Source organism: Arvicola amphibius, chromosome 9, assembly GCF_903992535.2.
Source record: "Arvicola amphibius chromosome 9, mArvAmp1.2, whole genome shotgun sequence".
Taxonomy (NCBI): domain Eukaryota; kingdom Metazoa; phylum Chordata; class Mammalia; order Rodentia; family Cricetidae; genus Arvicola; species Arvicola amphibius.
The window spans coordinates 78,413,305-78,440,510 of NC_052055.2; the positions used below are offsets into that span (position 1 = coordinate 78,413,305).

The 27,206-nt window shown below is 41.5% G+C and overlaps 1 protein-coding gene across 1 annotated transcript in view; it reads right to left on the minus strand.

The window, feature by feature from the left end:
- Pkhd1 (PKHD1 ciliary IPT domain containing fibrocystin/polyductin) overlaps nt 1-27,206 on the minus strand; it is a 380,278-nt gene that overhangs the window by 164,110 nt on the left and 188,962 nt on the right. Inside the window, exons 35-36 of the mRNA XM_038343811.1 lie at nt 13,358-13,538; nt 11,741-11,936 (exon numbers count right to left, since the gene is read on the minus strand). Of these exons, the coding sequence (XP_038199739.1) occupies nt 11,741-11,936; nt 13,358-13,538 (377 nt within the window). The remainder of the gene's footprint in view (nt 1-11,740; nt 11,937-13,357; nt 13,539-27,206) is intronic.

Here is a 27,206-nt window from a genome sequence, read left to right on the forward strand (position 1 = left end):
TGGGGAACCAACTAAAGTCTCTTGCCTGCTAGGAAGGCAATATACCTCTGAAGTACACTCAAATCCATAGTATTTAGTCAGGGGCTTCATTTTCTTAGGTGCCTTCTGAGGTTGGAAGCTTCTGGGCATGTAAGTTTTTATTTTCCTGGACTGAGTTACAAAACCCACATCCACAGTGTTCTAGTCTGGCTGCTCAGACTGGACAATTCAAAGGCATTCTGCTTACTCCCAGAGATGTGAAAGAATAGTCATTTGCATAGTAGTAATGGTAATAATGATAAGGTCAGTTTTCACTGGAATAAAAGGAAAGGAAAATACAGGCAAAAAATATCCTTAGAAAACATGAAAATAATGGCAAAGATAAAAGACCTTTCTGTAAGAGATGGCATTAAGTAGTACCACCTAGTCAATCTCTAAGAAAGACAAATTAGAAAAGTATTCCAGGAAATATCTGAAAATGGAAATGAAATAATTTAAAGATGTTATGAAAGTCATTTTTATTCATGGTTTCCAGACAGCATAGCTTCAGCAGCACTGTACATGTGTGGTCAGTGAATGCACTGTCTGTTTCTTATGACACAGCTAGAGAGATGGAAAGTAGTAGCAGTTACATATCAGAAGACTTTAAAAAAAAGTTCACACACATTACATAATATCAAACAAAACTAAAGAGCAATAGCATAAGAGATACAGTTGGAGGAATAAAAAAATAGTAATTACTCTCCACATTAAATAGATCAAAAAATTAAAGTTAAAGAAAGAGCAATTCATGCACCCCAAAGACCTTGAATGAAAAAGGCCACCACTCATATCCACACCCTGTGGTTGCTACAGGATGGTTAGTGCTGGGGCTGAAGAAGGTACCCGTAATATAAATGCCAAGCCATTGACTTCTCCCTTCTTTTCCTTCAGCTCTCATCCAGGTGTCATTCTGGGTAGACCAGGGCTCTCTGGCTCCATGCTCTGTCCTGTTAACAGTTCATTCCCCTGCACTTTAGAGATGGTGCCTAGAGTGAGAGTTGCTGATGCTGCACAGCCTCTACACAACTACTTTAAGTGTGACCCCTCTACACATCCCCTTCCAGTGTGATCCCCTCTACACATCCCCTCCAGTGTGACCCCTCTACACATCCCCTTCAGTGTGATCCCCTCTACATATCCCCTCCAGTGTGACCCCTCTACATATCCCCTCCAGTGTGATCCCTCTACACATCCCTTTCCAGTGTGATCCCCTCTACATATCCCCTCCAGTGTGATCCCCTCTACATATCCCCTCCAATGTGACCCCTCTACACATCCCTTTCCAGTGTGATCCCCTCTACATATCCCCTTCCAGTGTGACCCCTCTACACATCCCCTCCAGTGTGACCCCTCTACACATCCCCTTCAGTGTGATCCCCTCTACACATCCCTTTCCAGTGTGATCCCCTCTACATATCCCCTTCCAGTGTGACCCCTCTACACATCCCCTTCCAGTGTGACCCCTCTACACATCCCCTTCAGTGTGATCCCCTCTACATATCCCCTCCAGTGTGATCCCCTCTACATATCCCCTCCAGTGTGATCCCCTCTACACATCCCCTTCCAGTGTGACCCCCTCTACACATTCCCTTCCAGTGTGATCCCCTCTACATATCCCCTCCAGTGTGATCCCCTCTACACATCCCCTCCAGTGTGATCCCCTCTACACATTCCCTTCCAGTGTGATCCCCTCTACATATCCCCTCCAGTGTGATCCCCTCTACATATCCCCTCCAGTGTGATCCCCTCTACACATCCCCTTCCAGTGTGACCCCCTCTACACATTCCCTTCCAGTGTGATCCCCTCTACATATCCCCTCCAGTGTGATCCCCTCTACACATCCCCTCCAGTGTGATCCCCTCTACACATTCCCTTCCAGTGTGATCCCCTCTACATATCCCCTCCAGTGTGATCCCCTCTACACATTCCCTTCCAGTGTGATCCCCTCTACATATCCCCTTCCAGTGTGATCCCCTCTACACATCCCCTTCCAGTGTGACCCCCTCTACACATCCCCTTCCAGTGTGATCCCCTCTACATATCCCCTCCAGTGTGATCCCCTCTACACATTCCCTTCCAGTGTGATCCCCTCTACACATTCCCTTCCAGTGTGATCCCCTCTACATATCCCCTCCAGTGTGATCCCCTCTACACATCCCCTTCCAGTGTGATCCCCTCTACATATCCCCTCCAGTGTGATCCCCTCTACACATTCCCTTCCAGTGTGATCCCCTCTACATATCCCCTCCAGTGTGATCCCCTCTACACATCCCCTCCAGTGTGATCCCCTCTACACAATTACTTTAAGTGTGACCCTCTCTACACAACTACTTTAAATGTGACCCCTCTACACATCCCCTTCCAGTGTGACCCCCTCTACACATCCCCTTCCAGTGTGACCCCCTAAACACATCCCCTTCCAGTGTGACCCCCCTCTACACATCCCCTTCCAGTGTGATCCCCTCTACACATCCCCTCCAGTATGATCTCCTCTATGCATCCCCTTCAGTGTGATCCCCTACACATTCCCTCTAGTATATCCAGTGTCATTCCAAACCCAAACAAACACTGCAAAACTAAAAGTATACTGAAAACCTATTTTCCACTTTATTGCAGTGAGAGTGTCCCTCAGTTATGAGGGCAAGATTCAGAGGATCAGGGAAGACAGAGAAAAGCTATAAACAATAGGAAAGAAATCATCAGAAGAGTATGGCTTCCCAGACTTCAATTTTGAATGACTGGAGCGAGTTCTGGGTATGCACATACGGCTCAGAAGACAAAACATCCTCAAACATTTCTGCGTCTGAAGAGGCAACAGAGGATGGTGGGGAATACATGAGTGCTGGACCCCAATAGCGGAGATCTGAATCCTGGCTTTTCCTCTTTCTACATAGGAACAACTGGCCATTTCTGACCCTCATTCCCATCACCAGAATATGGGGGGGGTGGGGGTTGAAGGAGAAACGTATCGTGTTTTATAGAGTGAAGAAATATAACACAGCACATGGAACATAGGAAGCAAATATTAGCTGTTGTTGGTACCACTATCATGACATCCTCATCATTCTTGGCACCTGTTAATAAGGCTCCAGAAATTGTTTTTCACTAGTGTTGCTCTTTCTCCAGCTGTATTCCATCAAGAGGAGCAACCGTATTACACGATTTAAGGAGATCTGCTTAATTTTACTGAATGTTTTAACTTCAAAAGACTGTGAATGTGAAGTGCCGTTCCCAATTTAAATAAAGAGAAGGAGGGATGAAAACCATTAAATAGAATGAGCATTGACTTGGGAAGAGTTTAAAGGCTTTATCCAAGCTGTGATACTGTGCATATGTTTTCTCTGAGATTGTGATTTCCAATTTTGTATTTGAAATATGAGGGTGGCTAATCATTTTTGTTTATAAGGGAAGCCCCATTGTTGATCTTTCCCAGACTGTAGGAAGTGGTCCTCAGAAACAGTGTTCGGGTCACTGGGTGACAAACTATTCTGGTAAATGCTATACGATATAAGTAAGCCTATAAACAGAGACATCTAAGAGAAAAACAGGCATTTTTTTTAAAGAAAGTGGCTCCTGAAAAGAGAAAAAGAAGACAGTTATACAGATATACAGGAGGTATGGAAGTTAAGATGTTGTGCCTGGTGAATGTTGTCCTGTCCAGAGTCCTAGAAAAGAGGGGGGAACTATCCCCTACTCTTCCCTTAAGCAAGCCTAAGGCATTTTGAAGTTTTGGAAGGGAAAGTAAGTAGCTATGTGTTCTAAGAGGAGAAGTATGCCAGTGCCTTCCAGGGCTGGCTTCCTAAGTGCTGTTGTGTTTGGTCCTTTCTTTATGTTTCCATTCTTGCTGCCATGACTGTTGGATCTATCTCTTCTCTTAGGATCTGCTGTGAGCTTTCCTGAGCCCCAAACTTAACCTCATGTCCCCAAAGTTGTTGTCTTCTGACTTAGCTGCAGGAAGCACTTACCTGCCGGTGAGTGCCAAGGCGGCTTGAGTCACAGGATAATACATACTCTTGCCTGATTTTGGCATCACTAAGAAGCTATGGGACTTATTTTTTTCCCTCACAACACATGGTCCTTGGAAGGTATTTATGGAAAAAGAGGAAAATCCTATGTTCGAGCCTTCTCCTACCTCCAGTAATATTCATTCATGGGCAGCTGCTAATATTTTAGAATAACTTAATCAAGACTGACAGATATGTCTGCATTAATCATAGTCCTGAGAGCTAGCTCATTAAGCCTTCTTAATTAATGTAGAGAACAATAACAATTATGGGTCTGACTCAGAACAGTGTGTACCATATTTGTGTGAAGGCATTTGCAGTACCTTGGGCCTGGCTATGTGTGCGTGCTTGCACACACACACACATACACACACACACACACACACACACACACACACACACCCAAAAATTTTCAGAAGGATCTGGGAATGAGTATTCTGTTTACCCATGAGATAATTTTTTAAAAACACTATTTGCATAAGTACATAATTTCTTGTGGACTTTAACAACAAAACAGCTTGTACTTGGGAACAGGTGTTCCTCTCAACTAAGAAGAGAAACTCTTGTGGAAAAGACCCCTGGGGTCACAATAGTAACTGGAAGAATTCAGACAAAACTTTGCAAGCGACATTATCATGCATAGTCATGATTTTGGTAGCATAGCATGTTTCTTTCAATGGCTACTGACATTTAAGGTATTTTAGAAAGATGCAAGTATCCCATTAATTTCAATAGTTTTAGGGAACAGTGTTGCACATGACAAGGTTACATTTTAAAACCACAACAGTGTAAAAGTGGATTTTAAATATTATGCAAATAATACAGAGGGCATGAGAGCATGAGGAAAGGGCTGGGTGTGACGGCTCACGCCTGTGATCCTAGGTCTCAGGAGGCTTGTGGCAGCTGAGCCGTCAACAAAAAGAGGACTGAATGGGGCAAAAGTCTAAGGATAGGGGTCATGTAGCTGAACCTGGCATCAGCTAAAACATACACATTTTTCTTGCACATAGAAGAATTGGTTTACCTGGGTAAGTATTCAACCTTAAATTCTAAAAAGACAGTGGGTGGGATAATAGAGAAATAGAAAAGAAAAAGCACAGAACCTAGGGTCGGAAGAGCTCTATTGGAATAAAGGTCACCTCACCTGTGACCTGTGTCAATCATGGATTACCACTTAGCATTGCTAAGAATAATCTTCCTAAGACCATAACTTTGAAAAGATCCATAATAACTCATCTATGTTTCTTTCTCCTCTCCTTTCTTCCCAGCTCTTTCCCCTCCACCCACTCACCCACTTCTTTTTTCATTCTCTCTGCTCCCCTTTTTGATTTTTTTTTCTTTTGGAGCAGAGACTTCTATAACCAGGAAGCAAAGAATTTATTTGCTCATCGCAAGCTCCTTCCCACTATCTAGATTTTTTTTTTAACTGTAAGGGTTAGTATATTTCCAAGTCAATCGGCTACATTACTGGTAAAGTCCTAAGGGATCTTTGGAGAATGAGTTTTCTATAAGAATGTAAATTAATTTATTAACTAGAATGCTATAGATTGCCTTAGAGGCCTTCGGCATGGGGAGGGCGACTGCTTTGTGAAAGATTATGATTCTGCCCTTCCTACAGATGCTCCCAAGAGCTCCGGAGAGCAGTTCAATCCTGTCTTCTTATATCCTCACAGGATTCCATCTCCAGGAAGCACATGGCATCTTTAGGTACACAGAAACATGGAGGAGTCCAAGTGTCCCGACTGCTTGGAGAACAGGAGAGCTAAAAGGCTGTCATGGTCATGAACCTAGTCTCAAACTCAAGAAAACATCGGTACTTTCAGGATCTTATAAGTTAGCCACAAGATTTCTAGTGCATCTGTGTTGAATGACTTTTCTCCAAAGAAACTTGGCACCCAGAACAAAAATTCATCTGCCTTTCCAGCCACATCCTGCTTGATTTCAGAGACTACAACCCCCAGATCCTCAATACAGCGCAGCCTTTATCTTGGTGAAGGGAACATTTGAACACATGCATTAGCTAGTCTGCCAAGCTATGTTTTGGTTTTGTTTTCTGGCCGGTCAGAAGGTGGTAGCATCGGAGCCTCTGAGCCTTGCAGGTGGACCTTCAGCTGCTGCCGCACACAATGTCCCAGTGCAGTAACGGTCTCTGCTCTGCTCGGGGTCTGTGTGAATTCGGGACGGCAACTGTGAATGGAAGCGCATCTGATATGAATTCATCACAGGCTGCCGGTCGGGTGCGGGGTGAGGGGAAGAAAAGGGTGGGGGCTCTGAGTATTTAATGCACCCTGCCACAACCCAACAGTTTGCCCTAAAGAGCCTTTTACAGATATAAAAGGACAGGGTCAAAAGTAAGTTGACCCTTGACAGAATGTACAATTATTGGAAGAGTCTGTGGAGGAGCAGCTGCTGGAACCCCACTGGCTCCACATCGGGCTTCCAAGAGTCAGAATATGAATAATCCAGTCAAGGTTGTTTTCTCCACTCCTCTCACCCCCTTGCCACCTCCCGCCGGCCTTCACCTCCTGGTTTGGGCAAGTCCTATTATATTGCTACAGGAAGAAGCATAGCCCTCCCTAGCAGCTGCAATAATTGTGTTCCTATTGTGATGAAGACCTCCTCCTGGCCACCCCCCTACAAGTGGCCATTGTGAGTGGGGAGTCAGTGATTACACGCTTGGCCTGATGCGTTGGGGGACCCAGCTGCCTAAGTGCTGACACACGAGCATGAGGAAGGCCGGGGGGAGGGGGGAACGGTATTGGTGGGGACAAGAAGTGGGGGAAACACAGTCTGTGAGATGGTCTGACATAGGAGACCTTCTGCATAAGTCAAGCCCAGAACAAATGAGGCTTTATCAGGCCGCAGTGATGAGGGGTCTCATCTCCCTTTGAAGTGGGGCAGAGCATGGGGCCTAGCAGCTTTCCCTCCTTTGGACCAAGCAAACATCCTTCTTTTGATATGCTACATGCTCATTATCTCTGCCCCATTTAATGATTTTTGATTGAAGGGTGGCGGCTGGGATGCTGAGAGGATCCTTAGAGAGGCTCCACAGAGCCAAGTCCATAAGAAAGACTTTCCTTGTGTCTGGGCCTAAATTTGGAATTTCTTAACAGTATGCGCTTGTTCTTAGAGGCAGATAAGGGCTGAGCGTGAAATTCTTAATTAAGCAATAAATAGAGAGTGGGGTGTCAGCAGATGTAGCCAGTAGCCATGGCAACGAGAATCACATGGGCAAGAGAGATGAGACTAGATGGGGGCCTCAGGCCTGGGCCTGACTGACAGCTGAAGAATCCTACAAAGCTTGTAAACCAGATTAATTAGCTGACTAATTATTTCATAGCGTTAATGTAACTAAAAAATAAAAATAGTTCACCATGAACTGAAACATTCCTGAGGGGTGGGGGAAGACGGCAGCAATGAAGTAGTAAGAAAGTAGCTTGGAAAGGCAGAGACACGAGCCGTCAGTCAAACCGTGTGAGCAGAGAAGCGGGATTGCTGAGTTGCACTCCTGCCTGGCAAACAGGAGAGAACGCTTGTTTTACAGTTACGTGTGTTCCTGAGCATAACTTGGAAGTTGGAGCTGTGGACTGCCATTCCTTACAGCTCACCACATTAAATATTGTTTCCTCTGGGTCGTAACCCGGGGCTTCAGCAGCACGACTCTCCTGCGTCCTCCTAAGTCAGCAGCTCCCTGCGCAATATTTTCAGTGGCTTCAAAAAGGCCACCTGAACCGGTCTCCCCCAAAGATAGATTTAAGTGCATGAATTTAAATCCTGTTCACAGCATCATGCCAGGTATGTCATATGATGGTGGACTTCAAGTAATATAAAATCCAGTTGAGAAGATAGCAAAGAGGCTGGGAGATGTCTCTGTTGGTCAAGTATTTGACTTGCAAGTATGGGAACCTAAATTTGATCTTCAGATCCCATGTGAGAAGTGCCAAGAGCAGGAGAAATATACATATGTAATCTCAGCACTGGGGAAGCAGAGATGGGTGAACTGGATTGCGAGCCTCAGTAGCCAACTGAAATTCCTAGCCACTCAGAAACCCTGTCTGGGAAGACAAGGGGGATGGCACCCGAAGTATGGCACCTGCCGCTGGCCTTTGGTCTGCACATACATGCCCAGATGTGCACCAGCACACATACACAAACATGCAAAGAGAAACTATAATGAGTTCACTGAAATGAAGACAACACATTAATGGAAAAGAGGAAGTGTCCATGGAGGAAGGTTTTTACCAGAGTAGCAGGTTATACTAAGCAAGCTTTAATGTATTTGAGTGGTTTGTATCCCATTTCCAAGAGACAAGTAAATATTCTTAACCTCTTTGTAGAACTGAAGGTATCGAGGCATGGAGCAATTATAAAACCATGCCTTAGGTAAAAGAACCAGCCAGCCACTGATTAAAACCCTAAACCCCAAGCACTGGCCAGGAGGTTTCTGGAAACCCAGCACTCCACAAAGATGTTTGCTGAACAATGACAAAGGTGGCCTCACTGACAGGAGAAATGGCAGGGTCACAATATGTGCATGATTTATTTCTCACCGTCGCAGGGGACCAGTGAGAAGTTTTCTTCTGCAGCCTGCCTAGAAGCCCCTTCCCCATCCTTTGTGGTTGGTGATCAATGATTATTTAGTGGGTAGCACACTCTAGTGGATAGATCCAGAGCCAGGAGCTAGAATGCCTGGGTTCTGTCCTTTCTCTTTCTTGTGTGGGCTGAAAGTTAGACAGATACCATAAGTCTTATGTGATGAAGTCAAGAAGGGGAGATATAATTAATTAATGACAAAAAATAACCTTCCTACTATGGGATATGGTAAGATTACAAACAGACAACACAGTAGATCATCCACTTAGAAGTGGTTAATATTCAACCCATATATAAATCCCAGACAAAGAAAGGGCCCTGAACAGAAATTCTCATCTCTAACCAAGAATCTGTTTGGACTGATACCCACTGGCAAAGGAAAAATCAGTTTTCTCCAATGGAGGGTCACTGAATTTATCAACCACACTCCAAAGCAGACCCCATGCCCAGAAGTAACAGAGTCCACGTTTTTTCTTTGTTTTTGTTTTTGTTTTGTATGTGTACTTTATGCTTTGTTTTAATTGTTTATTGGATTTTGTTTGCTTGTTTTTACTTTTGTTATTTTGGGGGGTGGTTGAGAAAGATGGTGAAGTTAAACAGGTAGGGAAACGAGGAGCGTCTGAGAGGAGTTGGGGGAGAGGGGAGAAAATAATCAATGTATATTGCATGAAAAATCATAATAATAAAAGAAGTAGTTAATGAATGAAATCCATCCAGTTGTCAGCTAAGTCAAGGAACAACGCAGAAAAACTGACCTAAGGCCACACCTCTGGAAGGCTAGCAGTGTCCAGACTTCTATACAGGGAACTTGGCTGGAGAGTCACATCCTAGGACACACCTAAGAAATCTTGATCTGCATATTTTATGTAAATTATTCTAATTCTAATCCTAAAAGGTCACCAAAACGAAACAACTAGATGAAAGTAAGGTTCTAATTTATCAAATGGGTAACACAATGTTAATCTAATCACATTTCCTATGGGTTTGCTGGAGGACCAGCTGTGACAATTTTGTCACTATTAATAGGATATTGGGGAAAGCGCACAAGTCTGTAGGATGCATGGTGGTCTGTCCACCACATTCGCGCAGAAGTTGTAAATTTACACACGGGATATACGTAATTATGGTCAAATGTACACAGGCAATGTAGCTGCATGGGGAGCTAATAGAGGGGAAGAGCACACACCTCAGTTCCAGACGAGAAATGGAAACATAAGTGGTTGTAGTCACTCATTTGCCCCATCCACTTAGAGTCTAAAAAAGGTGATACTGACCGCACACACTCCTACTGGGCCTCCTCTTTAAGGATCACGAGTCTTTAACTACATTAGACATTCAAGCAACCCTCCATGGCTTCCTTTGACTTTCCAAATCCTAGGCCAAGGAAAGACTATGAGAATATTAGTAAAATCTATCTACCGAATGAAATGCCACTATATGATGACTACTATGTGACTATTTCATATTAGAAATGAACTAGGAATTGCTAAATGCAGTGCAAGGAACATACATTTTAATGCATTTGTTAAGAAGTTGTCTTTTTATGCCAGGACAGCATCTACTCTTCCTTCATATGAATTAAAATTCCGTCGTGGCAAGGCTTTTGTGTGGGTCGGACCCAGTCTTCATATGGTTATGCCCAAGTGGGAAAGACAAGTGACCCAGGGCAACTGCCTACTATTTGCTGCGCTTAGGGCCAAGTCTGGCTTGTGGCAGGGCTGAGACTCGCTGTGTTGATCAGGCTCGGTGAATTTGTCAGAATCTATTAAGAACAATTCATAACAGAGCCATCACTGCAGAAACCCACGTTATCAGATCCTCTGTCTCCCATACCACACAAAAGAGTGCTGTAGCCACTAAACCCTAAAAGGTCACAAAACTCAACAGTTAATGAATGTTCAGATCAAACTAATGACATGTCTTCTGTGACTATCTACAGGATGACCACCAGTTGACTAGATCATATTAGTGAATTGGTGAGGGTGATAAAAGTGGACACACTAATTCTCTGTGACCAGTGAGGACACTGGAATAGAAAAATCAAACCAGACAAACTTCAGGAGGTGGAAAATGGACAGTCCTGAGCGTAACACTGAGATACTTCAGGAGGTGGAAAATGGACAGTCCTGAGCCTAACCCTGGGAGACTGGGAAACACACATGACAAGGAACTCCTTCTGCCTGCAGACTCTTCTGCTGATGGAAACCTCCACTTCCTAGCTATTGGGAATGGTGTATCAATAAACACAGGTGAGCAAGAGGCTCTGGGATGCTGATCTAGAGTCTTTCCATGGCATATAATAATTTCGTCTTTAGTTTTTGGACAAGCCTTCATACTGATTTCCATGATGCCTTTGGCACTTTACATTTTCGGAGGAGGTAAATAAGGGTTCCTCTTTCCGTACATCCTTGTCAGCGTTCACTGTTGTTTTCTTGATAATAGTCATTCTGACTAGAGTGCAATGGATTCTCCAAGCAGTGTTCTTTAAATTGTGTATACGCATGTGTGTCTGAGCATGGGTTTATGAGCATGTGTGTCATGCCTGCAAACGCTAGATCCCCTTGGATCCCCCAGAGCTGGAGCTACTGGCAGTTGCCCTAGGAAGCAAACTCAGATCCTCTGTAAGAGCAACAAGCACTTTTAACCACTGAGACATCCCTCCAGAGCCATCTCAGAGCAGTTTGAATTTGCAATTATTTTACTATACAAATGGAATAATCTATTAATTAATTAATATGTTAATTAATTATATGTATCAATTAATATAGTAGTATCACAAACACTTATTGAAACTTTAATATATATTAAACACTTTTATAAAGAATTTTACTCACCAACTGCAGGTTTAATGAAGGTCCTATTATTATTTTACAAATGATGGGACTAAGATGTAGAGCACCTATGTATCTATGTATCTGTCACACACTACCTACTGTGTCTTGAGATTGAGATTTAAAACCACGTGATCTGATTTTAGAGCCTACCTATTTAATTACAACATACAGCACAGCTATTTCCTTCATTCTTTATTTCACAGCACAAATGTTGAAATTCAAGAGTAAAGAAAGCTTTCTGACTATATACCCTCAAAAAATACTTCTACTGTGGGCATGGCACATACCGAGATAGGTGAGCTGCCCCAACTCGCTGTTGAAGAACCAATCACAGCCTCTGTCACGACTGGGCAAAGGGGGAGACAGAAGTGACCGACCCAAGCGACTTCCACACCTGATGAGAACGACCGGGTAAGGTGGTAGGTCCCCGTGCAGCAGCAGGATGTGATTTCCGGGAGCAAAGCTGTCAAATGTTGCTGAGTACTGAAGTGAGAAGGAAGAACACACTGGTAAGCAAGGAGACCCCTCCCCTCGAAGGAGTCATTTGCCATCAGAGCAGGTCAACGCCAAGCCGTACTTTCTGGGCCGAAATAGGCCTATTTAAATCTGTTTCATAGGAAGTTCACAGTCAGGCTACAAAATCATCAAATGTGAAGACTGAAAAAAAAAAAAAACCCACCCGGTTTGTCTTGTTCATAACCACCTCTAACAGAGGAGGAGAGCACGGCCCAGACAGGTGAACTGACTTCTCTCGATCAGTCAAAAAACTGTAAGAGAAGAAACCAGGTCTGCAGTTTGCTCCCTGCTTTCCTCACGACATGGAGAGGCAAGCAGTTGTTACGAACTCTGCATGAGTACCAGCCACGGCTGACTCTGCCAGAGTACCTTCTGCACCGCGAGGCACTATTTCTGTGATTCATTCAGCCCCGAGAGCCCGGTGATTGTTAATCTCAGTGTTCTGTTCTACAGCATGCAGTAACTCCCTCGGATGGCAAGGCAGGACAGTGCAGAGCCAGGACACAAACCTCCCTGAGCCAAATTCTTATCCTTAGCTTTGGGGAAAATCCCTTGGAGTATTCGCATGGTAAATCTAATGGACAGCAAAGAGAGGTAGGAGAACCAATATCCTTCCTGGGGACCATGGTGAGAAGATCACATAAGCCCCCCCCCCCGTATCCCTAAGATAAACGTTCACAGTTATGTGGACCTTTTTGCATGTAACAGAGCAAGAACAAGCCATGTGAAAGGGGAAATAAGCTAAAGGAAACGTGTTGAATTGCTGTTTCCATTTTAAATTTTATTTTATGTCTTATTTATTGTTGTTGTTATTGTCCAGAAAAATGTGCCCACTTTCTACCTAGTCATTACCCCTAGCAATTTCATTCTTCTCATCTAGCCCTGCCTGGAGAAATGTGAAGACAGATCTCTTTGTAAATTCATCTTCAGCCACAAGGTGGCAGTATGAAACATGTGATGGCCTGATTAAGAAATTTTCTCTGGCTTCAAACCACTGTAATGGGTAAGCTAGGTTTTAGCTTAAGGGAGAGACGGGGTGAGGGAGGGGAGAAGGAAGGAAGAAGGGAGGAAGGAGAGAGAAAGGGGAGAGGGAGGAGTGTGAGAGATGGAGAGAGGGAAGGAGAGAGGGAGAAACGAAATGCTAAGAAATGCTTAAAGACTACTTTTCATCCAATTGCTACATTTGTAGCAGAACAAGGTTTGCATTCGGGATGGATGGGTTTGAAATACTAAAATGTTCAAGCTAACAAGCAGACTAACTAGAAAAAATGCTGCTGCATCAGCTTCCTTCATGAGCAGCAGATAATATTTCCAGCCCATTCCTTCACAGAAGTGCGGATAAGAACACCGGAAAGTGGAAACAACTTAGCGCAAGTGGACTGGATTACCTGTAAAGAGCGCTCCATCCAACCGCTGTTCTGGAACTGCAGTGAGTAGGTCTCCTGATCCAAGAGCAGAGCCATCCAGCCATACAAGTTAGACAAGGTGTCGCCCACGTAATTGACCGTGATTGTCTTATTTTTGCCGTCAGTCACGATTAAATTCTTAGGAACCTCAAGAGCCTTATCTCTATAGTGAATTAGAAAGAAAAGAATTCGTAAGTAAAAGTTCCCAGTTAGTGCCTGGGAGATAGCTCAGCAGTTAAGAGTACTTGCTGCTCCTCCGTGGGACCCAGCTTTGAATCTCAGGATCCATAGGGCTGCTGGCAACTGAATCTAACTCTAGTTCCAGGGGACTCGATTCCCTCTTCTGGAGTTCGTGGACACTTCACATAAACTGTGCACAGACATACATTCAGGCGAAACACACATGTATTTAAAATGAATAAATAAATAAGCTCTAAAACATTCATTCCATGGTAATTTTCCCATTCTATATCAAATGCCTTCCTTTTCCATGGTCTGTATTCTTCCCTGCTGGTGATGTCATGAGGCTTCTACATATGTGTCCACGGTGTTCACAATCTATGTAGATCAGAACAGCCCACTAGGAGACTGCCACCGGAAGTCTTGCATAGATTATACCTCAGTGGTGGAAGTGGGTAAGCAACATTCGTATCTGAAATGACTAATAAATGTCACCTTAATGAGTCCACGCAGGCTAGAATAAAATATGACTAATTTAACAATTGTCTACAGTAAGAATTCGGCCATGTAGTAAACTTCTTAACAACAGAGAACACATTGTTTTGAGTAATTTGATATTCCTAGAGCTTTCATGAGCCCAGAACCCGCTGGGTCTAAACTACTCAGTACCCTTCCTTCTCCTACTGCCCAGGAGAAACGACTTCAGTAGTGTTCCCTGGAATGAAGATCCTAGCTTCTCTCCCAGGGCCTGGTCTACTGCACAAACATACTGCCACCACTGACCCTTGATGCTCCTGGGTTTGGTATTTGTAAACTATAAATTGTACTAACCTCGAGTCAGACATACTTCCTTCTTCTCCTTGGTGACCTCTGTGTTTGCACAGGGCTCTACGCACACTGCTGATTATCTGACTTCTTATAAAATGGAGACTGGTTGGATAAGGTCTTCCAATAGCAGCCTGCGCTATCTTGCTAACTTTTATAAAGCATTGCATACAGAGCTTATTTTATCAAATTAAGAGACTGAATCAGATTGTAGTAGAACAATACCTAGACCTCCTGACTTGTTCTGTGTAGCCCATCCCAGAGAGTAATTTTTAAGACTTTATTAGAACATAAATATATCTAGTCAAAAGTTCAGACTCTGAAAATAAAACAAAATGGAAAGAAAAAATGAGGATGTTTTTAAAGTTCAATAAACATATGGCTGTATTTTTCACCTTTCGTTCAGATTTCATGAGAACTTTTCACCACGGCATTTAGCCACATGCAAATAATTCTGCCCTGAAAGGAAAGGAGATGAGACAGAGAGGCTCAAGGCTTCTCACAGTGACATGGAACCTGAGTGTATGTAAGCCCAGTTCATAACGCAATAGTATATTAACGAAGAGAAAACATTTGTGTGGAGACACAGTCCTTACTACATCACCAGGCTTGTCATGATCTCCTGAGTTCAAATGAATCCCTGCCTTTGCCTCACAAGTACTTGAAATTAGAGAGCTGCGCCACTGTAATAGATAAAAATGGGAACAGCAAATAGTGGGGCAAGCAGGAGACTCGGTAAAGGATCTCGAGTTGCAGGCCTCTCTAGGCCACAGAGAGAGATTGTTTATGCTGGGTAGTTTCTGTCCCCTTGACACAAGCTAGGGTTGTCTGGAAAGACAGAACTGGGATTGTAAAAATGCCTCCACAAGACTGGAACATAGGCAAGAAAAATGGGGCATTTACTTGGTTAACTACGATGTGGAGGGCACAGCCCACTATGGATGATATCATCCCTGGTCATGAGTGTTTAAGAAAGCAAAGTGAGCAAGTCATGGGAGCAAGGCACTCCTCAATGATCCTCCTCAATGGCTTCTGCTTCAGTTCCTCCTTCCAGGTTCCTGCCAGGATTCCTTTCATGAAAGACCATGATAGGGATCTGTAAGCCAAATAAACTCTTGATTCCCAAGTTGTTTTTGATTATGATGTTTTAGCATAGCAATATGAAGCAGACTAAGGTTTTTTCAAATAAACAAAAAGAAATAAAAAATGGCTTTGCCAGTTAGAATAAAATGAAAAAAGTTAGACGTAAAATACAAAGGTAAACTATATACTTCAGCATGTGTGAACTTGAGAACTTACTAACCCTTTAAATTTTGGCTTCCTTTCTTCCAGCATAGACATAATGCATTCTTGATTCCTTGCAATCTCTTTGAAAGCCTAAACTGTCACATGTATAACATGATTAAAAAAAAAAAACCTGCCTTTTGACACCGAGGCAGAATTGTTATCAACAAAGTACATATTGGGGACTACACTATCAAATAAAACAGAACAAATTAAAGAAGTTTCATGTTTCAGTATGTTTGAGACTTTCTGATGGTGTGTACTGAGTTCCTATGGTCTTCTTTTGGCTATGGGTCAATGACTAGGCATGACGGGAAAGGTTATTGTGATGCCTTGTCATTTAACACACGACCATAGGCTTTAATGTTGCAGGCCATTGACCCTGGGTATTTCTTGTGAGATTAAACACATTTGTTTCCCCCACTAATGAAACAAAAGGAATCCTATTGCATTTGAATTAGGTAACCATTCTGTCCCAGTATTTGCCTAGGCAGTGTTACCTAGACCACTAAAAGCTTAAAGGAAGTAATTTTCCATCTTTATGTTTTAGATGCTTAGGATTTACCTCACCCATTTCTACTAACATTTGTAGTAGAAATACTGAACGAGTCTTAACTTAAATTCTTTAGAATCAGAATGGACACGTACAAAGTTTGCTCCAACTTTGAATCCAAGATCTAGTCTCCGCCATTGCGTTTCATCCTGTTCCTGTTACCAGTTAATGATTCATTCATGCTCCACTTACAGAATTATATAGGTACATTTTAATATTATTATTGTTTGAGACACAGTCTTATCATATAGTCAAGGCTGACCTCAAACTCGCTGTTCAGGCCAGCTTGGAATTCTCCATCTCATCATCCCTACAGTTAGGACTGCAGAACTGTAATATTTAGAAAAACCTTTAGAATAATAAACATTTTTCTTCAGCTCTTTGCTATGTATCATCCAAACTGTACACCTTCTGGTGGGAGTCACGAGTCCTAGGAGTGGACAGCTGAATTTGTGCAACTAACACATTGAAAAATAAAAAAAAAGACATCTAAGAAATAAATGTATAATGAAAGTGATATGAGGAGAGAAAAGTTTCAAGCAAGAAACATGAAGGAGATAGATATATCAGCTCCTGCGAGCACAATGATCCAATTTGGAATGGGATTCTCCACAGTTCAGAGATCAGTTCTATATGAGCCATCTTCGATAGTGCATCTTTCAGTTTCCATAGGGACAGAAAGACTGAATAATGAACTGTATAACCTACTCCAGAGGAGAATAAATGAGATGTCAAAACTTCTAATCATTGATTTGCTATGTTATATTGTCTTTCACTCAATAACATTCAAAAGATATTTCTTCAATGAATAAACAAGTAATGTGGTAACTGTGTCTGAATATGCTGACTGGCTACTGTGTGATGTGTCTGCCCAATGAAGGTTCGATACAGAGAATCATACAAGTGTCAGAGGAATTCTAAACTTATTAATCAAAGATTAGCAGTTGATTATAACATCAGAATTTGTTAAGTCAACTCTAACCTACATACTGTTTACCAAAATGACTCAGACCTTAAAAATGTTTCAGTTGGAAACCTTCTTTGTGGCATGAACAATGTGCTTTGAGTAGGTCATGATTTTTTAAAGTGCTGAGGTTTTCATGTAAACTCTCATCTCTTCTACCCATGTTTTGTCAGTTGAACCACTTTGGAATACATCTTATTTTTCTTTTTCAAATGTTTAATGACCTATGAATGTCTACTAGCTTTTGCTTCTGAAAGGGTTTCCTACTTCTGCTACCCTGGTACTTCAAACCTTGGAGGTGTTCGTTACAGATACCACAATGGCGAGATCCTATGGACAGTCATCTTGTATGAGATTTATATGATGTTGCTGCTGCCCAGGTTATCATGGGGATTTAAGACTTCCTCATCTTCCAGGAGGCAGCAGCGGTTGGCCTTGGCATCCAGGTAGCCTGTGATGTCCCTCAGGGTCTTGTAGTTCTGGGTTTCATGGCACTGCTTGCTTAGGTCTTCATGAGTTCTATCAATGTGTAGCAAAATCTGTTGAACAGCTCCATATGCAAGGCACAGTAGGCCTTTACATACCAAGGTGTGTTTTAAAATATCGTTGAAGTCCAATTAATCTCCAAGGACTAGGCTCTGCCTCTTGGTACCATAAGCATCATCTAAGCTCTATAAGTCATCGCAGCAGCTACAATGAATATGAATAATAACATCATGCTCAATATGCTGGGACAAGTACTTTTCTATTTCCCATTCTTTTTCCTGAGCCAATTCATAATTTTGGTCCACTATAATCTTGCTGAGTTGCTGATGTTTGGAGACATCTACCTCCATAGTCAACCCAAAGTTGACAATTATCCAATAAGCATTTAATTTCCTCCTCATGGCTCATCTTTATGAACAGCAACCTCTCCTTGAGAGCTTTAATTTCCATCTCTCCAGCAGTCAAATAATACTAGTATTATAAGTGACCATGAAGAGCCTGTAATAGCTCCTCTCCGAAGACCAGAACATAGATTAATTACTTTTCTCTTACTCTGCTAAAATACCATAATGACAGCAACTAATGGAAGAAGGAGAAGGAATTTATTTTGTCTTATGTCTCTAGAATGATGAGAATCTATCATGGTAGGAAGGCACAGCAGCGAGTGTGTAAAGAACAGGAATTTAAATGCCTAAATATCCAATATAAGCATAAAACAGAGAGAGAAGAGGAAGTGTCTGAGACTATAAATACTCAAATTTAGCACACAGGGATATATTTCTTCCAGCAAGCCTACACCACTTAAACCTCCCCAATGAGCACCACCAATAGGAGACCAAGTGATCAAATATTTCTTGATGCCCTAGGAGAAGCAATCCCCATTCAAACTATGGTAGCATATAACCAGCCCATCTCACACCTGAACTAAAATCATGAGGACCAATACAATTTGATCTTCAGAAGGCTATTGGTTTTAACTACTGGATTTGCAAAGATCTGAGCACTCAGTACTTTGGTAGTCTTGACTATAACACCCCCCCCCCTTACTCTGGCCTGATGCTCCCTTTCCTCCATGCATTCCCAAATTTTGTTCTTCTGCATTCAATTATCAGTCTCTTCCTTCCTGGAGGAGATCATACATTCATTACATTTTTTCCTGGTTTCCAGACTCTCGATGTCACCCACCTCCACCTAATACCCCTGCATTACCACAACCAGGTACCCCTTGAGTATCAGGTGCCCTGGAGCATTGACTTCTGGTCATCTGATACCTACAGATCCTGCATATAAAGAGATCACTTTGCTGGCTAGCCAGACTCAGGTTGGGTAACCTAAAGTAACAGTTGATGGAGAAGGAAGTGGAAAATGCAGTAGACCTTATGTTGTTTAGGGATAAAGATCAGAAAGCTAGAACTTAAGTTTGGACTAACAAAATTAATTTAAATAGTATACTAAGTTAAAAATGTTCAAATATCTTTAACATTCATGGCCTATATTTCTTATTATTTTCCTATTATCATTTATACCATTTTGATAGTTATTTAAATCTTAATATAGTTCAATACAATCAATCAGATAGATTTCCAAGAAATTATTCTTAATTCTTAGGAGCAAGAATGTGTCCCCAAAACCCCCTTGTCATTTTGACTAGAGCTAGTTATTTATCAAATTTCTATAATTATCTTTTCTATTAATCAATTAGGCTGCTAATTTCTAGATTCATTTTATAGATGTTATAATTCAGTTCCTTTTTAAAAAAAAAATGAGTACATTTTTCCAGTTTCCTAAAGGCTTTTATAAACATGTTTCCTCTTTAAATTTTGTCAAAACTCTGATGTCATTACAAAGTTCTACTTGTCTTGTTGCCCTTTGGGCCATCCATTGAATATTATTCTCTTCTGTCAGCACACAATAACATGATAATGGCCACAAGGTAAATCAGAGACACACCACTACACAATTGAATCGAAACCAACTTTCTTCTTCCTTCCAAAACAGCTCCTGTAGTGCCCTGAGCCTACCAAGCCTCTCTCATCCATCTCAAGCATTCAGGATGTGGTTTGCTAGGCAGCCATGAGCAAGCCAACTTTCTGTAGTGTAAATAAAGAAGTAGGTGCCAAGCATGTGTTCATCACAGCTGGTGGTGTAGTCATATTGTACATTCTAAAGAGCAAATCAAAATGTAAAAGACCCATCTCCCTGCAGGTAAGATTGACCACTGCCAGGGGCCAAAACTTTGAAGTCAGATCAAGTTCTATCCTTCTAGGCCAAATGTCAGCATTGACAGTGGTGGGCTACTCTGAAAGGCACCAAGAGAACATCAAGAGTCAAAGAACACCATGAAGAGAATTTACCAACCATAATTACTACAATCTTTGCTTGCCCTAAATAGCCACCAATTTCCCTGTGCCCTAAATAGCCACCAATCTCCCTCTCTTTACTGTTAATGAAGCAAAGGAGCACAAAAGTATTTCTAATTTGGAGGAGCCAAGGGAGTCTGCATGGGCCATTAGCAGCAGAGAGCTTCATTACTAGGGGAAGAAGTCTCTCCCTGAACTTCGCATGGCTTTATGTGCAAGAAATCAGGAGGCAACCAGTCAATTTTAAATGTTAACCCTTATGTTCCCATAGGCAACAATTCCTGTACACAGTCAGAAACACAAAAGGACTCTAGGGCTCCCAGGCTGCATTTTCTTTCTTCATGAACGTGTCCTGCCTAATAGCATGCTTTGTTAAAGAACTGAATACTATACAATGAAATATGGTTATGCCTATCCCATTTATGTCTAATTTCTCCCATATCTCCCTCAACACTTCCCCCTCCACTATACGTGTTTTTGTCTTTTTGGCTGTGGTTATTGACTCATTCAGTTCAGTCATTTGTGTCCGTATGTGCATAGCTGTAGAACCATCCTCTACAGCATGAGAATGTTACCAGAAGCTACATCCTCCAAACAGAGCGATTCCTTTTAAATATTTCATCTATTTATTTTATATGTATAGCTAGTTCCTTGTACGTATGTATATGTACAACATCAGTGACCTGCCTTTGGAGGCAGGAAGAAGGCATTGGATCTTGGGGATTAGATTAACTTATAATTGTGAGCTGCCATATGTATGCTGAGGATTGAATCCAGGTCCTCTGGAAGCACAGCCTGTGCTCTTAATCACTGAGACATCTCTCTCGCCCTAGGAATGATTCTTTTTAATTAAGTGATATGATTCATTAGAATACTAATGTATTTATTGATAAAACTTCCAAACAAGCATAACAATTTATCATCTGAGTTGCTTAACAGTAATGGAATTCAGTGGCCATATACTGTATAGAACTGTTGGATGTATAGTGCCCACAAAGGATTTGTTAGGCCATCAAACAATACCAGTGGGAACAAGCACTAATTCCCTCATTGTGTTTAGCATTAGTTGGGATTTTTCTGAGGGTCCCTATCTCTACGTATTAAGAAAACACTGCATTGAACTCTAAATATTATCAAATCTGAACAACTGAGAAATAAAACCTCTGTAATTATATATTTCCTAAACCAGATATATAATAACTGGCCACAGATGTTGCCACAAGCAACTTCAACTTCTAGCTATGTACACTTGCTGCTGCATGCACAGTTTTTATTGCATAAAACAGGGAAAAATCAAATTTTTGAGCAGCACCAGCAAATCTTGGTGGTATGACTTTCCATGAACATCCTTCAAAACTGTTCTCAGCTCAGAACAACCCCCTACATTAGCCTACCTGCCAACCTCTCACCATCCACTATACACTGACATTTTACACAATTAGTTGTTTTTTCCATTGTCTGTGTTTGTGAGAAAGGGGGAAAGGGAGGGAGAGAAAGAACAAGAAAGTGCCTTCAAATCATTGGAGTATTCTGCCTTCTGAAAAAGGCTACAATAAATGCAAAAAAAGGGAAGAGTACAACATCAGTCTTCCACAAACTTTCAAGAACTCTCACATCATCATATTCCATGGTTGTAGAGAGTCAGAATGTTGTCTATAATCAGCCTTGTGTTTCTGAAGAGTACAGCCCACCAACAGTCCTCCATGAATTTCAACTCCATCTTTCTATCTTTGTGTAGACTTAGCAAAGGTAAAAACTTAACTGTAGAGGAACCCGAGAGATGGCTCCATAGTTCCTCAAAGGCACCATGTGCTTTTCACAATTGATTCCACTCTTACCATGTTAAGATGCCACTTGTCACTTATTCCATTTTAATCTGTGAAAAATGACGCTCCTTCACCCGCCATGCTACTTGGGTGATTGATACTGTATACACCATGTGCTCTCTTGTTCGTGCCTTATGAATCTAATTACAAAGCCTTCTTCCAAAAGAATGCATTATAGAATGATGCAAGTAGGAGGTAGGAAACAATTTAGCAAGGTTATTGAAAAATAATTGTGCCTGTATTAAGTAGGAGGATAGGCTAAGATCTGTGTTCTCTCTTCTGTCTAGACACCTGGTACTGGGCTTAACTCACTGGCAAACAGCAGCTTATTGGCCTTTCTCCAAACTCCAAGTTCAGCATCTTCAAATAAACCAAATGTAGCTCTGTTCATCATGTAATTATATAAATGCCACAAATCAAGTCTTTTTATTCTGGAATGTTAGTTGATAAACATTTCACTAAATTCAATGATTGTATGGTATTATTATTGGTGTGCCTCGGTTTGGGGTTCATTGTGACTGTTAAAGGATGTCCTGTTCTACTTGTGCAACCTCTGCTGCCATGAGAGGATAATAAATCTTAAAATCATCCTGTCTCACAGGGTGCTTCGTTAAAGGACAGAACGATACCATTAGTGATGCTATGCCTATTTATCCCTAGGAAGGAGAGTTAGGTGATTATTAGACGAAAAGCTAGGCCAAATTTTCCATTTGAACTCTTCTTAACTTTTGCATTCATGGAGGCAGGGGGTGCCTCATACTTTGAACACTACCACATTAAGAGCAGTTGCATAGGTAAAAACTGAACGCAAGCACAACAGGAGAGGGTGTTAAGCAAGATCTAAGAATCAAGTTGATCAACAAGAACATTAACCTTTCCTTTCCCGGAAGGAGGAAGGGAGAATCAGAGGACACAGTGAACCAAAGATTGGGTTACAAGTGACTCAGATTCTGTGCCCTCCAGGGGAATTTACTGGATTAACATAATACCATGTGATTATTGGGAATCATTTCCCTTTCTTCAGATATTTGATTGTTACATTTGAGCATGGCTAATTGCTTTACTAGGTGCATTTACTCATAAATATAAAACCCTATATCACTCTTCTCCATTATAGAATGCCTACATGTAGTTTTCTAAATAACAGGTGCAACATAAACTTCTTTAAGGTGGGGCTTATTGAGCACTTGTATGTCTGACAAGGACCTTGTGAAACAAATCCCATTACACTGATTTTACCAACGTGAGAAATAAAGTGAGAACAGGTTAAGGGACTTGTAAGGAATGCACACAGGAATGTGAGAAACTGGGATTCTCAGCTGCTTCTGCATCCTTCAGTTTCTCAAGGCTAATGTTGAATTCAGGTATCTGTCCTCATCACACTTGATGTGCAACCTCCAAAGCTTGGGAAGATCAGGTGACCAGCCTACAATTTTCAAACGCTTACCCACCCCCATCCATTCACTAAATAGAATGCAAAATCAGAGTCTGATGTGTTAATGTCTAAACAAGATGAAGATTGTTGAAGACTATAAGTGTCTTGAGACCAACAACTGAAAACAAATGTGTTTCCCACTTGACAATTGTGAGGGTTAAATTCTTTCCCCTCCCTTATTGCATTCTCCCCTCCCACAATAAAGTCTCTACACCACCAGAGAAAGAAAGCATTTGCAGAGGTTGCCAACAGATTGGGTGGTGGGGGTGGGGTGCAATGAAGAAAAGAATTAGCTGTTAAAATATATACTCTAATTAACTGATAGCCCCAGGATAACAAAACACTATAAGACACCATGAAAAGGCACTAAGGGTTATATGATTTTTAAAATTTTGGAGATAAGGACTGAAAGATAGCATTTTAATCCCTCGATCTTCTGAAGAAAACGTGAACATCATGGAGACCTCATAAACATGGACATAAACCATGAAAAATGATAGCATGAGAAGAACATTTGGAGGTGACATGTTTTTTTTAATTTTATATAAAACTAATTTAAGTCAATGTGTGTTCAATGTTGTATTAGCACCAAAAGACATACAACAAACAAAACTACCCAGTTACCCTCCTTAACATCTGCAAAGGAAGGCAGCTTATAAAACTGCGCAGAAATTATGAGTATTGATCAGAGGAAGTCTAAAGAGAGAGCACACAGCAGGGATAACAGAGTGCACAAGATGCTAGGGGAAACTCATCAGAGAAAATCACCTCCATGCTGAGCTCATGAAAGCTGAACCTTATGAACAAAAACAGGCAAAGAGGTAAACATGGGCCAGAGAGCTGGGGAAATAGGGTGGTGCCAAGGCCTTATTCAGGTGGCAGATATAAGAGCTCAAGTGGGTTTGCCTCGGGAAGCTCTTGAAAGCACATTTTAGGTGAGGGAAAGAAAGGCAAGACCAGGTCTATGCAGATTAGGGCATTACCAAGTGGCAAGCAAGGAAGGGCCTGTTAGCACAAAACTACAAGATAAATAAAGCTGGACTAGAGCGGGCAATAGCCAAAGGAAAAGACACAACATGGATCTCTCTTAGAAACTAACCTCTATAAGCAGGTCAGCCTTGAACATGAGAAAGAAAGTCAGGACCGTGAGGGAATCTTCATCTGGCGATGGATAGAGATAAAGACAGAGCCACACATTGGTGCACCGAACTGAGCACCCAAGGTCCAAATGAGGAGCAGAAGGAGGGAAAACATGAGCAAGGAAGTCTGGACTGCAAGGAGTGCTCCCACCCACTGAGATGGTGGGGCTGATCTATTCGGAGCTTACCAAGCCCAGCTGGACTGGGACTGAAAAAGCATGAGATAAAACTGGTCTCCCTGAACATGGCGGACAATGAGGGCTGCTGAGAAGCCAAGGACAATGACATGGGATTTGGACCCTACTACACATACTGGCTTGGGGGGGGGGGCTGGCCTGTTTGGATGCTCATCTTTCTAGACCTGGATGGAGGGGGGAGGAACTTGGACTTCCCATAGGGCAGGGAACCCTTACTGCTCTCTGGACAGGACAGGGAGGGAGAGTAGAGGAGGGAGGGGGTAAATGGGAGGTGGGGAGGAGGCGGAAATTTTTACTAAATAAAAAAAAAATTAAAAAAAAAAAGTCCCAGGTATACAGAAGGTGGGGGAATTGCTGAGACTTTGAGACCAACCTGGGCTAATTTGAGACCAGGAGTTGATTTCTCCATTTTTCAAATGTGTATGAGTGTGTTTCTAAATTAATTATAGTATCTTTTTCTAGTTCCATAAAAATATCTTGAAAATTTAAATGGAGGTTATGTTGAGTCTGTAGGAATGGGAGACATTTTCTTCTTCTTCATTGTTTTTTTGTCAGTATCTTAATGTTTTCACTGCAGAGGTCCTTCATTTTTTGGTTAGATATATTTCTAGGTATTTTTTATAGTTACTGTGAATGGGATGTTTTCTTGATTTCTTCCTTAGAAAGTTCATTATCTTATATCCAGTACTGAAAGTTTTTATCAGGTCTATGAGTTCTCTGCCAGTCTGTAGGGATGTTTCAGGAGAGACTCAAGCCATTTGCTAAGAGGGATACTTTTAGGGTTGCATTTTTCTGTTTGTGTAACTTTTATTGTTTCTCTTGTCCAATTTCTCTAGCTAAGACTTTTACCATTATTCTGAAAAAAAATTAGCTCATTATTATTTAAGAAAATTTGTTTTCAGCATATTTACTATAATGTTGGCTATAAGTCTGTCGTGTATATTATGTTGAAATATTCTCCTTCTATTTCTAAATATTTCAAAGTTTTTGTCATGAAGAGGTGGTGAACTCTGCCACAGGCTTTTTCTGCATGATTTTAATGATCATGTGATTTCTGTCCTTACTTCTTCAAGAGATATTTCTGTTCAACCTGGTTATTCAAATGCAGGAAAATGAAACTAGATCCACACATCTGGTCCAACACAAACACACACAAAATATTCAAACTAAGTTACACAAAATTTAAAAGATCTTGCACAGCAACAACAACATCAAAGAAAGGACAGAAGAGAAAAGGGAAAGGAAAATCAGTGAAGCAACAATACAACCTGTAATGGGGGAACGAACAAAAGCTTGCTAACTAGAGTGCAGACAAGGCATTAATATTTAGAATATGTCAAGATTTTTTTAATACCAGAAAGAGAAAAGAAAACAAATCATTTAATAAATAAGTATGACAACTAATTAAAAAGACAGTTTTCTGGAAAAAGAAATACCCATGGCTAATAAAATAATGAAATATGTTCAACATCCTCAGTCACTAGGCATATGCCTAAAGTTAAAACCACCTTGACATTACATCTTACGGTAATCAGAAAGACTATTATCAAGGTAGCAAACAAGAGCAAGTGCAGGTGATTTGTGAAGAAAACCCTTCACTCACTCCTGTGGGAAGGTTAAATTGGTATGGCCACTATGAAAACCACTGTGGAGATGCCTCACAAAAACAAAACTATAATACCATATGATCTATGTATGCCACTTCTCAGTAGAGACCTAAAGGATTATGAGTCAGCATTCCAGAGACACTTGCATGACCATGCTCATGGATATAGTAGCCACATTTGCTAAGAAACTGCGTCAAGCTTGATGCCCATCTAATGATGAATGAGTAAATAAAATGGAGACCATACAATGGCATTTCATTCAGCAGTCAGAAAAAAATAAAATCATGGTATTCTCAGGAAAATGGATGGAACAGGGAATTATTTTGTTAAATGAAGTAAGACTGACTTAGAACAAGACCCATAAGATTCGTCACACACATGGAATCTAATTTTAAACCTATGTGTGCATTTGCATGGTATGTGTCCACAAGTTCTTATCTCATATGCACAATGTAAATTAAAACTCCCTCTCTGTCTCTCTCTCTCTGTCTTTCTCTCTCTCTCTTCTCTGTGTGTGTATCTGTCTTTTTGTCAATCTCCCACATTTATTCTCCAAACAACTTATATACCATCACATCAACTGAGTGGGAAAATACATTAGGCTGTCTCCTAGGTAACCAGGTGAATGACCTTTTGTCACGTTCGCATCTACCTGTACGCTAGCTGTCACGTAGGCCTGATTTAGCATCTCTATAAGATATCCTCCAAATTACAAAAGAAGAAACACCAAACATTCTGACCAGCTTCTGTCTTTTATGAAACTAGCAAGGGAGCCATGAAATCAATGATAAAACTCCTAAAATGGGTGGAAGAAAAAAAGGAAGGTAATGAAATAGTTGTGACCGGAAAAACCAAGGGGGTGGGTGGTGGTTTGATAATGGTCCCTCATAGGAGTGTGTATTTTAATGCCTGGTCCACAATTGGTTGAATAATTTGGGAAGGATTACGAGCTGTGGCCTTGCTGGAAGAAGTGCG